At 48.8% G+C, this 12,537-nt stretch overlaps 1 protein-coding gene across 1 annotated transcript; it reads left to right on the top strand.

The window, feature by feature from the left end:
- The first annotated feature begins 236 nt into the window (after positions 1 to 236).
- Positions 237 to 6,806, top strand: UCN (urocortin). Its single transcript, XM_040348013.1, has 2 exons — positions 237 to 459; positions 6,013 to 6,806. The coding sequence occupies exon 2, from the start codon at positions 6,033 to 6,035 to the stop codon at positions 6,510 to 6,512; it is 480 nt and encodes a 159-aa protein (XP_040203947.1). The 5' UTR covers positions 237 to 459; positions 6,013 to 6,032; the 3' UTR covers positions 6,513 to 6,806.
- The last annotated feature ends 5,731 nt before the right edge of the window (positions 6,807 to 12,537 follow it).

The following is a 12,537-nucleotide window of genomic DNA, read 5'->3' on the forward strand; positions in this document are numbered from 1 at the left end:
CTCTGGCTCCTCTGGGGAGTCTCAGACTCTGGAGCCCCCGCGTCTCCTCTCCTCTGTCCCCTGGCAGACTTTGTGATCAGATATGTAGAGATGACTCTGATTAGATGTATGGAGGAGGGTGGGGGGGTATGATGCGGTGACTCCCCGGTGTGCAGTCAGTCGGTGAGGTGATGACGGATGATGCTCAGAGCTGTGACGTCAGTGTGGGAGAATTCTAATATATAAGTGGGGAGGAGAGAGCAGAGCTCACTACCTGTCTATCCTGATCTTATCTTCATCTGGATCACAACTTTCTCACTGACTGGCTGCACACCGACCTCATCCCTCCTGCACCTGTCTGCCTGCCTGCACCTGTCTACCTGCCTGCACATATCTACCTGCCTGCTTCTCCTGCACCTGTCTACCTCTCTGCTTCTCCTGCACCTGGGGACCATCCTGCCTTCCAGCCTCCACACCCAGGTAACATAGGAGGGATGGGAGCCAAGAGGGAAGAGGAGTCTAGGGTGCAGAATGAGGAGGAAGAGGGGCTGCATAGGGGGTTGGGGCTCTTATCCAGGACTCTCTAGGGGGCAGAAGGAGAGGAAAGGAGGGTGTGGGGTAATTATCTATGACTCTGTGGAGCAAAAGGAGGAGGAACCGGGGTGTATGAGTGCTTGAGGTAATTATTTAGAACTCTCAGAGAGGCAGAAGGAAGAGATAGAATGAGTATAAGGGGATTTGGGGTACTTATCTAGGGCTGTTGAAGGAGGAGGAAGAAAGGATGTATGGGGTATTTATCTAGGGCTGTAGAAGAAGGGTGAAGTATGGGAGAGTGGGGTACTCACCTATGGTTGTAAATGGAGGAGGAAGAAGGTATGTATAGAGATGTGGGGTACTTATCTAGGGCTGTAGAAGAAGGGTGAAGTATGGGAGAGTCGGGTACTCATCTATGGTTGTAAATGAAGGAGGAAGAGGGGATGTATAGACATGTGGGGTCTTTATCTAGGGCTGTAAAAGAAGGGTGAATTATGGGAGAGTGGGGTACTCACCTATGGTTGTAGATGGAAGAGGAAGAGGGGATGTATATAGATGTGGGGTATTTATCTAGGGCTGTAAAAGAAGGGTGAAGTATGGGAGAGTCGGGTACTCATCTATGGTTGTAAATAGAGAAGGAGGAGGGGATGTATAGAGATGTGGGGTCTTTATCTAGGGCTGTAAAAGAAGGGTGAATTATGGGAGAGTGGGGTACTCATCTATGGTTGTACATGGAGAAGGAGGAGGGGGTGTAGAGAGATGTGGGGTATTTATCTAGGGCTGTAGACGAAGGGTGAAGTATGGGAGAGTGGGGTACTCACCTATGGTTGTACATGGAGGAGGTGATATAGAGAGATGTGGGGTATTTATCTAGGGCTGTAGAAGAAGGGTGAAGTATGGGAGAGTGGGGTACTCATCTATGGTTGTACATGGAGGAGGTGATGTAGAGAGATGTGGGGTATTTATCTAGGGCTGTAGAAGAAGGGAGAAGTATGGGAAAGTGGGGTTCTCACCTATGGTTGTACATGGAGGAGGAAGAGGGGGTGTAGAGAGATGTGGGGTATTTATCTAGGGCTGTAGAAGAAGGGAGAAGTATGGGAGAGTGGGGTACTCACCTATGGTTGTACATTGTGGAGGAAGAGGGTATGTATAGAGATGTGGGGTATTTATCTAGGACTGTAGAAGCAAACGAAAGAGGGTGTATATGGGGGTGTAAGGTACTCATCTTGGGTTGTAAGAGAAGAGAAAGAAAGAAAGAAAGGGTATATAGGGGTGAGGGGTACTTATTTACAGCTGTATAAAGAGATGCAAGAGCGAGTGTTTGGGGGGGGGGGGGGGGGATACTTATCTAGGGCCGTGAAAGAAGCTTAAAAGAGAGGTTGAATGGGCAAGGGGTACTTATCTAGTTTTGTAAAAACAGGAGAAAGGGGAGGGAGAATGGTTTTAAAGGGTACTTATTTAGGGCTGTGCAAGAAAAAGGAAGATGGGGCGTATTGGGGTGTGGGGTATTTATCCTTGACTGTAGAAAGAAGGGCGGGGAAAGGCTATATAGGAATGTGGGGGTACTTATCTATGGCTGTAAAAGTAGGAGGAGGAGGAAGTATAACGAGCACTTATCTAAGGCTGTTAAAGAAGGAGGGGGAGGAGGTATATGGGGTTCTTATCTAAGGCTGTAGGGTGAGTGGAAAGAGGAGGTGTATGGGTGATGTGGGGTGCTTATCCTTAGGATTGGAGGAGTAGTAAGATTGGTTGTATAGGGGTGTGGGGTGCTTATCCTTAGGATTGGAGGAGTAGTAAGAGTGGTTGAATGGGGGTGTGGGGTACTTATCTAGGATTGTAGAAGGGGTGATAGAGGAGGTGTTTGTGTGTGTGGGGTACTTATCTAGGGCCGTATAAGGAGCAAGAAGAGAAGGTATATTGAGGTGTGGGTATTTATCTATAGGGCTGTAGAAGGAGGAGATGTAGGAAGGTGTGGTAGGTAGCTATATGGCTGTATATGGAGGAGGTAAAGGAGATGTTTGGGGGTATGGGGTGCTTCTCTATAGGGCTGTAGAAGGAGGAGATGTAGGAAGGTGTGGTAGGTAGCTATATGGCTGTATATGGAGGAGGTAAAGGAGATGTTTGGGGGTATGGGGTGCTTCTCTATAGGGCTGTAGAAGGAGGAGATGTAGGAAGGTGTGGTAGGTAGCTATATGGCTGTATATGGAGGAGGTAAAGGAGATGTTTGGGGGTATGGGGTGCTTCTCTATAGGGCTGTAGAAGGAGGAGATGTAGGAAGGTGTGGTAGGTAGCTATATGGCTGTATATGGAGGAGGTAAAGGAGATGTTTGGTGGTATGGGGTGCTTCTCTGTGGGGCTGTAGAAGAAGGTGGTATATAGGGTACTTATATTTGGTTGTAAAAGGAGGAGGTAGGGGAGGCATATAGATACATATCTAGCGCTGTAGAAGGAAGGTTAGAAGAGACATATGGGGTACTTATCTATAGGGCTGTTGAAGAAAAATGTATATAGAGTACTTATCTAGGGCTGTAGAAGGAGATGTAGAGGTATATATGTTACTTATCTATAGGGCTGTAGATGGAGGTGTAGAGGAGGTATATAGAATACATATCTAGGGCTGTAGGAGTGGTGGCAGAAGATGTATATATAGGGTAGTTATCTAGGGCTGTAGGAGGAGAGAGGTAGAGGAGGTATATAGGGTACTTATCCAAGGCTTTAGAAGGAGGGGTAGAGGAGGTAGATAGGGTACTTACCTTTAGGGACATACTGTAGAAGGAGGGGTAGAAGGGGTATACTGTATAGGGTTCTTAGCTAGGGCTGTAAAAGGAGGGATAGAGGAGGTATATGGGGTACTTATCTATAGGGCTGTAGATGGAGGGTAGAGGAGGTATATGGGGTACTTATCTATAGGGCTGTAGATGGAGTAGTAGAGGAGGTATATGGGTTACGTATCTATAGGGCTGTAGAAGGAGATGTAGAGGAGGTATATGGGGTACTTATCTATAGGGCTGTAGAAGGAGATGTAGAGGAGGTATATGGGGTATTTATCTATAGGGCTGTATAAGGAGATGTAGAGGAGGTATATGGGGTACTTATTTATAGGGCTGTAGAAGGAGGGATAGAGGAGGTATATAGGGTACTTATCTATAAGGCTGTAGAAGGAGATGTAGAGGAGGTATATAGGGTACTTATTTATAGGGCTGTAGAAGGAGATGTAGAGAAGGTATATGGGGTACTTATCTATAAGGCTGTAGAAGGAGGGATAGAGGAGGTATATGGGGTACTTATCTATAGGGCTGTAGATGGAGGGTAGAGGAGGTATATGGGGTACTTATCTATAGGGCTGTAGATGGAGGGTAGAGGAGGTATAGGGGTTTTTTTATCTATAGGGATGCAGAAGGAGGTGTAGAGGAGGTTTATGGGGTACTTATTTATAGGGCTGTAGAAGGAGATGTAGAGGAGGTTTATGGGGTACTTATCTATAGGGCTGTAGAAGGAGGGGTAGAAGAGGTATATGGGGTACTTATCTATAGGGCTGTAGAAGGAGATGTAGAGGAGGTATATTGGGTACTTATCTATAGGGCTGTAGAAGGAGAGGTAGAGGAGGTCTATAGGGTACTTATCTAGGGTTGTAGAAGGAGGGGTAGAGGATGTATATTCGGTACTTATCTATAGGGCTGTAGAAGGAGATGTAGAGGAGGTTTATGGGGTACTTATCTATAGGGCTGTAGAAGGAGGGGTAGAAGAGGTATATGGGGTACTTATCTATAGGGCTGTAGAAGGAGATGTAGAGGAGGTATATTGGGTACTTATCTATAGGGCTGTAGAAGGAGAGGTAGAGGAGGTCTATAGGGTACTTATCTAGGGTTGTAGAAGGAGGGGTAGAGGATGTATATTCGGTACTTATCTATAGGGCTGTAGAAGGAGATGTAGAGGAGGTTTATGGGGTACTTATCTATAGGGCTGTAGAAGGAGGGGTAGAAGAGGTATATGGGGTACTTATCTATAGGGCTGTAGAAGGAGATGTAGAGGAGGTATATTGGGTACTTATCTATAGGGCTGTAGAAGGAGAGGTAGAGGAGGTCTATAGGGTACTTATCTAGGGTTGTAGAAGGAGGGGTAGAAGATGTATATTCGGTACTTATCTATAGGGCTGTAGAAGGAGATGTAGAGGAGGTTTATGGGGTACTTATCTATAGGGCAGTAGAAGGAGGGGTAGAGGAGGTATATGGGGTACTTATCTATAGGGCTGTAGAAGGAGATGTAGAGGAGGTATATTGGGTACTTATCTATAGGGCTGTAGAAGGAGGGGTAGAGGAGGTATATGGGGTACTTATCTATAGGGCTGTAGAAGGAGATGTAGAGGAGGTATATTGGGTACTTATCTATAGGGCTGTAGAAGGAGGGGTAGAGGATGTATATTCGGTACTTATCTATAGGGCTGTAGAAGGAGGAGGTAGAGGAAGTATATAATAGGGTACTTATCTAAGGTTGTAGAAGGAGAGGTAGAGCTTAATGTTATAGGGGGGGGGGGGGGTCATCTACCTGTAAACTTCTGTCTTCTCTGTTAGATTATATTAACGGAATGTTGACTCCCTGATTGCAATACACAATAGATACTCCGTACCCATTTGTCTGGGATACCTCCGTGTAGAATTGTGTACAGTCTTTATATTCATATACTGGGTATAGCACTTGGGCTTGACCCCCTAAGTTCCAGTGATGAGTACATATGTATTGTGTCAATCCCAGGGCAGAGCTCTGCCTAGTAATGATACTATTTGAAATGGAGACCCATCCACACTGACACCAACAATGGGGCACAATTACTCCCACTGAAACAAACAATGTTATCCCATTGACTTTGGGACCTTTGGGACCAAAGGATTTGTGCTAGTAGGAGTGATATGGTAGAGGGGATTTGTGCAAGGAGGAGAAATTTTTATGAGGGAGGGGTATTTGTGCTAGTAGATATGATTGGAAGGGTTTTGTGCTAGGGGGACAATTTGTGCTAGGAGGGAGGATATGAAGTGTGGGGGGGAGAGAATGTGTACTCGGAAGGAAAATTTGAGGGGTAGAGGATTTGTGCTAAAAGAGGTGTTTTTTTGGGGGGGGGGGTGCTTGAAGGGGTGATGGAGAGGGGGCAAAGATTTGTGCTGGGAGGGGAAATTTCAGCAGGAGGGCAGATTTTCTCTGGGAGGAGGGGGAATTTATTATTCTTTGGGGGTAAGCATACAGATCAATGCTCAAGTTTTTTATTGAGGGGGGGGGGGGGTGCTTTTTGCTAACACATAATGCTCATCTTGGGGGGGGGGCTCAGTTTGACATGTTCCCCCATGGCTCTAGATGTCTTTGTCCCTGCACTGCCACCTAGAGTTAATGAGAGTTATTGGGTGACTCAACCTACCACCTTGACATCTACTTTGGTTGGACCGACCGTTTACGACTCTACATCTCTTCTCCTTCTCAAAGTCTTTTCTCTTTCCTTTATTTGTCTAGGTCCCGGGGGCCACTCCATCATGAAGGCAGCTCCGTTCATGCTCCTCGCCTGCTACCTGATTGTAACGGCTCAGGTCAAAGCCCGGCCCATGGACAGGGGTCTGTTTGAAGGGCCGAGGTTAAGTCTGGACAGGTTAGTCAACAATGAGGGCGATCAGGCTCTTCTCTACTTTCTGAAGGAGAGACAGTTGAACCGAGGCGATTCTCGTGTACAACTGAGGCTCAGTAAAGGTTCTCTTTCCACTGACCACCCAATGACTGTCCAGGACCTTGCACCCATCCTTGATGTTTTGCAGTCCCTTTACCAGGAGAACCGGCCAGAGGAATCGGGTAGGACCTTCCTGGAAGTCTTCTCCGACCGCCTGAAGAGAGAAGACCCTCCGATCTCCATTGACTTGACATTTCACATCCTTCGACAGATGATCGAGATAGCAAAGAATCAGAACCAGAAGCAGCAGGCCGAACAGAACCGCATCATTTTCGACTCGGTAGGGAAGTGACCATCGATGGTTCAGGGCCTCGACTCCGAAAAATAAGCCAAAAAACTCACTTCTTATCCAAATCCGGGATGTGCATTACCCTACACAACAAAGACTTCAGCCCGCCTGGTGGTAGAGGTGGACTTGTGCCAAATCCAGGAACTTGCAGGGACAGAGGGAGGGTCTCTGGTTCTATGTGCCCTTCACTGATGTGGACATCTCCTTCCATTCATTAAACCCCTTGTTTCCATCTCTGAGTCCATGTCTAACATATACTACAGGATTCGTTTATTTATAAAATTCATCTCCGAATTAGCTTTGTGTGAGTCCAGTTTTGGTGATAGTTCTGGTTCAAGTCTCCCCCAAAATAGAAAACCATTGGTCAGCCGTCATTGGTCAGAGCAGTTTTTGGAGATCAAAAAGAATATGGCACTTTGGCCTTCAGATTCTCACGGTAGGCCTGCTGATACTCACCATTGTTGCACTCCCTTCGGGAGTCCTCAGAAAAATATTACTCCCAGTACTTCCAGGTATGGGAGGAGCATGTGACCTTCTCCTCTCTTTCCAGGAAGCAGTGCTCTGTGGGGGGAGGGGAACAGGTAATTAACTCTGTGTAAGCTCCAATACCGACTTAGAGGTTACCCTAAGGCAGTGATGGCGAACCTTGGCACTCCAGATGTTTTTGAACTACATTTCCCATGATGCTACACTACACTGCAGAGTGCATGAGCATCATGGGAAATGTAGTTCCAAAACATCTGTGGTGCCAAGGTTCACCATCACTGCCCTAAGGTGACCAGATTTTTAAAATTAAATCCGGGGACATATTTTTTTTTTATGGGCAAATGGGGAACTATTTTAGACGCATATTTTCCTCAAATTCTATATGCAGTAAGTGGTGTAGCGTGGGTTGTCAGCACCCGGGATAAGGCAAGAAATTTGCACCCCCGCCAGACTTTTCGCACTCCCTGAGTCCCCTCCACTAGTACAGAAGTACTGACCAACTTGATTCCTACACTGACCTACCTGAGCCCTACACTGACCTACCTGATTCCTACACTGACCCTTACACTGACCTACCTGACCATTACACTGACCTACATGAGCCCTACACTGACCTACCTGATCCCTACACTGACCTACCTGAGCCCTACACTGACCTACCTGATTCCTACACTGACCTACCTGAGCCCTACACTGACCTACATGAGCCCTACACTGACCTACATGAGCCCTACACTGACCTACATGAGCCCTACACTGACCTACCTGATCCCTACACTGACCTACCTGATTCCTACACTGACCTACCTGATTCCTACACTGACCTACCTGAGCCCTACACTGACCTACATGAGCCCTACACTGACCTACCTGATCCCTACACTGACCTACCTGATTCCTACACTGACCTACCTGATTCCTACACTGACCTACCTGATTCCTATACTGACCACTACACTGACCTACCTGATCCCTACACTGACCTAACTGATTCCTACACTGACCTACCTGAGCCATACACTGACCTACCTGATTCTTATACTGACCACTACACTGACCTACCTGAGTTCTTTACTGATCCCTAAACTGACCTACCTGATTCCTATACTGATCACTACACTAAACTACCCGATTCTTACACTGATCTACCTGATCCCTACACCGACCTACCTGATTCTTATACTGGCCACGACACTGACCTACCTGATTCCTATACTGACCACTACATTGACCTACCTGATTCCTAAACTGACCACTACACTAAACTACCTGATTCCTACACTGATCTACCTGATCCCTACACTGACCTACCTAAATCGTATACTGACCACTATACTAAACTACCTAATTCCTACACTGACCTACCTGATTCCTATACTGACCACTACATTGACCTACCTGATTCCTATACCGACCACTACACTGACTTACCTGATTCCTACACTGACCACTACACTGACCACTACACTGACCTACCTGATTCCTACACTGACCACTAAACTGACCTACCTGAGTTCTATATTTACCACTACATTGACCTACCTGATTTCTGCACTACTCACACTCCCCTCCCCTACATAAACAGTGTAGATCGGTTGATTTTGCTCACCTCTCCATGGCCTCCATAATAATCCATTGGAGCAGGGCTCTCTCCAGCACCAGGTACTGTTCCTCGACACCCATCCGCTCCTCAGTATCCCCTGCCAAGAGATTCTCCAATAGCCTCTGTACGCTCTGCACCACTGTTCTCACACACACACAGGGACAGGCTGGACTAAAGGGGGCAACACAGCACCCTTGGGGGGGTCGGGGGGGCACAGTAATGATTTTGCGCTCCCCAAAATGTTGCACCTGGGGCAAGAGTATACTGACCACTACATTGACCCCCCCTCCATGCCACTGCAATCCGGGAAAAAATCCGGGGAAAGTGTCCTCAAACCAGGGACTGTCCCCGGAAACTGGGGATGTCTGGTCACCCCAGGTTACCCACAGATTAGACCCAGGGGCAGGGTGAAACATGGGTGAAACATGGCCGGGACCCTTGTACCCCATTATCACACCATTGTACCCCATCTGCCATTGTGAAGAGGTTTCATGGGACAAGCCTAGACTATATCAGAGTTCAGCGCATGCAGAGACCAAGGAATTCTATTGGATTTACCTCTAACCTCTAATACCAGGTTGAGCAGGGCTGCCACAGGGCCTCTGTGTTAGATGGATTAAACTCTATCTTCTAAGGACTCTATTGGTGAAATAGCTGTGCTTAGTTCCCTGGATTTGCACATCCGCTGTGCCCATTATGAGGGGTTCCCAGTTCCCACCATCCTTTGTAGTCTTATATTGCTATCTAAGGTCCCATTAGAAACATTCTGCCTCACTTCCTGTCTTTGAGGGATTAGTCGCCATGTTGGAAGATCATCTCTAGCAGAATCATCGACAGAAGCATCCAATGCAATCCTTTCTTGCTCCACAGGATGGTGTCCAGTGTGCCCACCCAATGTTCCATCCAAGCAGTGCTCTGCTCTAGGTAAAATCCACAGGATGGCGTCCAGTATGCCCGGGAAGGGCTCAGAGATAGGGGACCCGTAAAGGATGATGTGCAGTGTGCCCACCCAGACAGGTCTCTGCTATGGGTGATTTCCACAGGATGGTGTCCAATGTGCCCACCTAATGTACTCATCCAAGCAGGGCTCTGCTATAAGTGATCCCCTAGGATGGCGTCCAATATGCCTCCCAGTGTATTGCCCAAGCAGGGCTCTGCAATGCAATGGTGACAGAATGGTGTCCAGTGTTCTGCTAAAGGTGATCCCCCATGATGGTGTCCAATGTGCCCACTCAGTGTTCCACCCCCAGGCAGGGGTGTCAAGTGTGCCCCCCAAAGGTGCCCACCCAGGCAGGACTCTGCTAAAGGTGATCCCCCATGATGGTGTCCAATGTGCCCACTCAGTGTTCCATCCCCAGGCAGGGGTGTCCAGTGTGCCCCCCAAAGGTGCCTACCCAGGCAGGACTCTGCTAAAGGTGATCCCCCATGATGGTGTCCAATGTGCCCACTCAGTGTTCCACCCCCAGGCAGAGGTGTCTAGTGTGCCCCCCAAAGGTGCCTACCCAGGCAGGACTCTGCTAAAGGTGAGCCCCCATGATGGTGTCCAATGTATGCGCCCAGTCAGGACTCTGCTATAGGTTACCCCCAGAGGCTAGTGTCCAGTGTGCCCACCAAGTGTACTCACCCAGTCAGGGGTCTACTATGGGTGATTGGTTCCCACAGGATGGTGTGCAATGTGCCCACTCAGTGTACCCACCCAGGCGGGGCTCTACGATGGATTACATCCTCAGCATTGTGTCCAGTGTGCCCACCTCATATAATCATCCAAGCAGGGCTCTGCTATAGGTGATCCCACAGAATTGTGTCCACACAGTGTTCCACCCCCAGGCAGGTGACCAGTGTTCCCATCAAAGGTACATGCCCAGACAGGGCTCTGCTAATGGTGATCCCCGATGATGGTGTCCAATGTGCCCACCCAGTGTACCCACCCAAGAGAGGCTCTGCTATGGGTGACGCCCACAGGATTGTGCCTGGTGCACACCCAATGTACCCATCCAAGCAGGGCTCTGCTATAGGTGATCCCCCAGGATGGTGTTCCATATGCCCACCCAGTGTACCCACCTAGTTAGGGCTTTGCTATAGACAACTCCCCCAGGATGGTTTTCAGTGTGCCCACCCAGTGTACCCACCTAGTCAGGGCTTTGCTATAGACCACTCTCACAGGATGGTGTCCAGTGTGCCCACCCAATGTACCCATCCAGTCAGGGCTCAGCTTTGGTATTCATATCTTTTGCCTTAGTAAAATAAAGTATTTTCCGGGGTTTACAATGTTTTTTTTTTTTTAAATCAGGAGGTGACCTTTGTACTAAGAGGGCCTATAGTTGCCCAGCTGTGTCCAGCCCTTACCAGGGCCTGGTCTATACAGTGGATGATGAGTCACACCCATTACTGCCATGCTACCAAGTCTTTATACTCTACCGGATGCTCCCCACCAATAAAAGTATCCAGTCAGATGCCCTACCTATAAAATTACTCTGCCAGATGCCCCCACCAATGAAGCAACCCTGCCAGATGCCCACCATCTATGAAGTGACCCTGTCAGATACCCTTAGCTGTGAATCAACTCTCTTAGATTTTCACTATTTAAAAATTACCCAGCCACACAGCTGAACCTATGAAGCACTTCTTCCAATGCCCACCATCTATGGAGAAGTTCTCCCCATGCTCACCACCTATGAAGCAGTTCTCCCATGCTCACCACCAATTAAGCAGTTCTTCCAATGCTCACCACTAATGAAGCAGCTCTTCCCCATGCTCACCACCAATGAAGCAGTTCTCCCCATGCTCACCACCAATGAACCAGTTCTCCCCATGCTCACCACCAATAAAGCAGTTCTTCCCATGCTCATCACCTGTGAAGCAGTTTTCCCTGTACCACCCACCTACGAATGCCCTCTCATGCTCACCACCTAGGACGGCACTCTCTCATGCTCACCACCTAGGACGGCACTCTCCCATGCTCACCACCTAGGAAGGCGCTCTCCCATGCTCACCACCTATGAAGGCACTCTCCCAAGCTCACCACCTATGAAGGCGCTCTCCCATGCTCACCACCTATGAAGGCGCTCTCCCATGCTCACCACCTAGGAAGGCACTCTCCCATGCTCACCAACTAGGAAGGCGCTCTCCCATGCTCACCACCTATAAGGCACTCTCCCATGCTCACCACCAATGAAGGCACTCTCCCATGCTCACCACCTATGAAGGCGCTCTCCCATGCTCACAACCAATGAAGGCACTCTCCCATGCTCAGCACCAATGAAGGCGCTCTCCCATGCTCACCACCTATGAAGGCACTCTCCCATGCTCACCACCTATGAAGGCGCTCTCCCATGCTCACCACCTACGAAGGCGCTCTCCCATGCTCACCACCAATGAAGGCACTCTCCCATGCTCACCACTTATGAAGGCGCTCTCCCATGCTCACCACCTATGAAGGCGCTCTCCCATGCTCATCACCTATGAAGGCACTCTCCCATGCTCACCACCTATGAAGGCACTCTCCCATGCTCACCACCTAGGACGGCACTCTACCATGCTCACCACCTATGAAGGCACTCTCCCATGCTCACCACCTATGAAGGCACTCTCCCATGCTCACCACCAATCAAGGCACTCTCCCATGCTCACCACCAATCAAGGCACTCTCCCATGCTCACCACCTATGAAGGCGCTCTCCCATGCTCACCACCAATGAAGGCGCTCTTCCATGCTCACCACCAATGAAGGCACTCTCCCATGCTCACCACCAATGAAGGCACTCTCCCATGCTCACCACCAATGAAGGCACTCTCCCATGCTCACCACTTATGAAGGCGCTCTCCCATGCTCACCACCTATGAAGGCGCTCTCCCATGCTCACCACCTACGAAGGCACTCTCCCATGCTCACCACCAATGAAGGCACTCCCCCATGGTCACCACCTACGAAGGCACTCTC

This window comes from Rana temporaria, chromosome 4 (assembly GCF_905171775.1).
Source record: "Rana temporaria chromosome 4, aRanTem1.1, whole genome shotgun sequence".
Classification (NCBI taxonomy): Eukaryota; Metazoa; Chordata; class Amphibia; order Anura; family Ranidae; genus Rana; species Rana temporaria.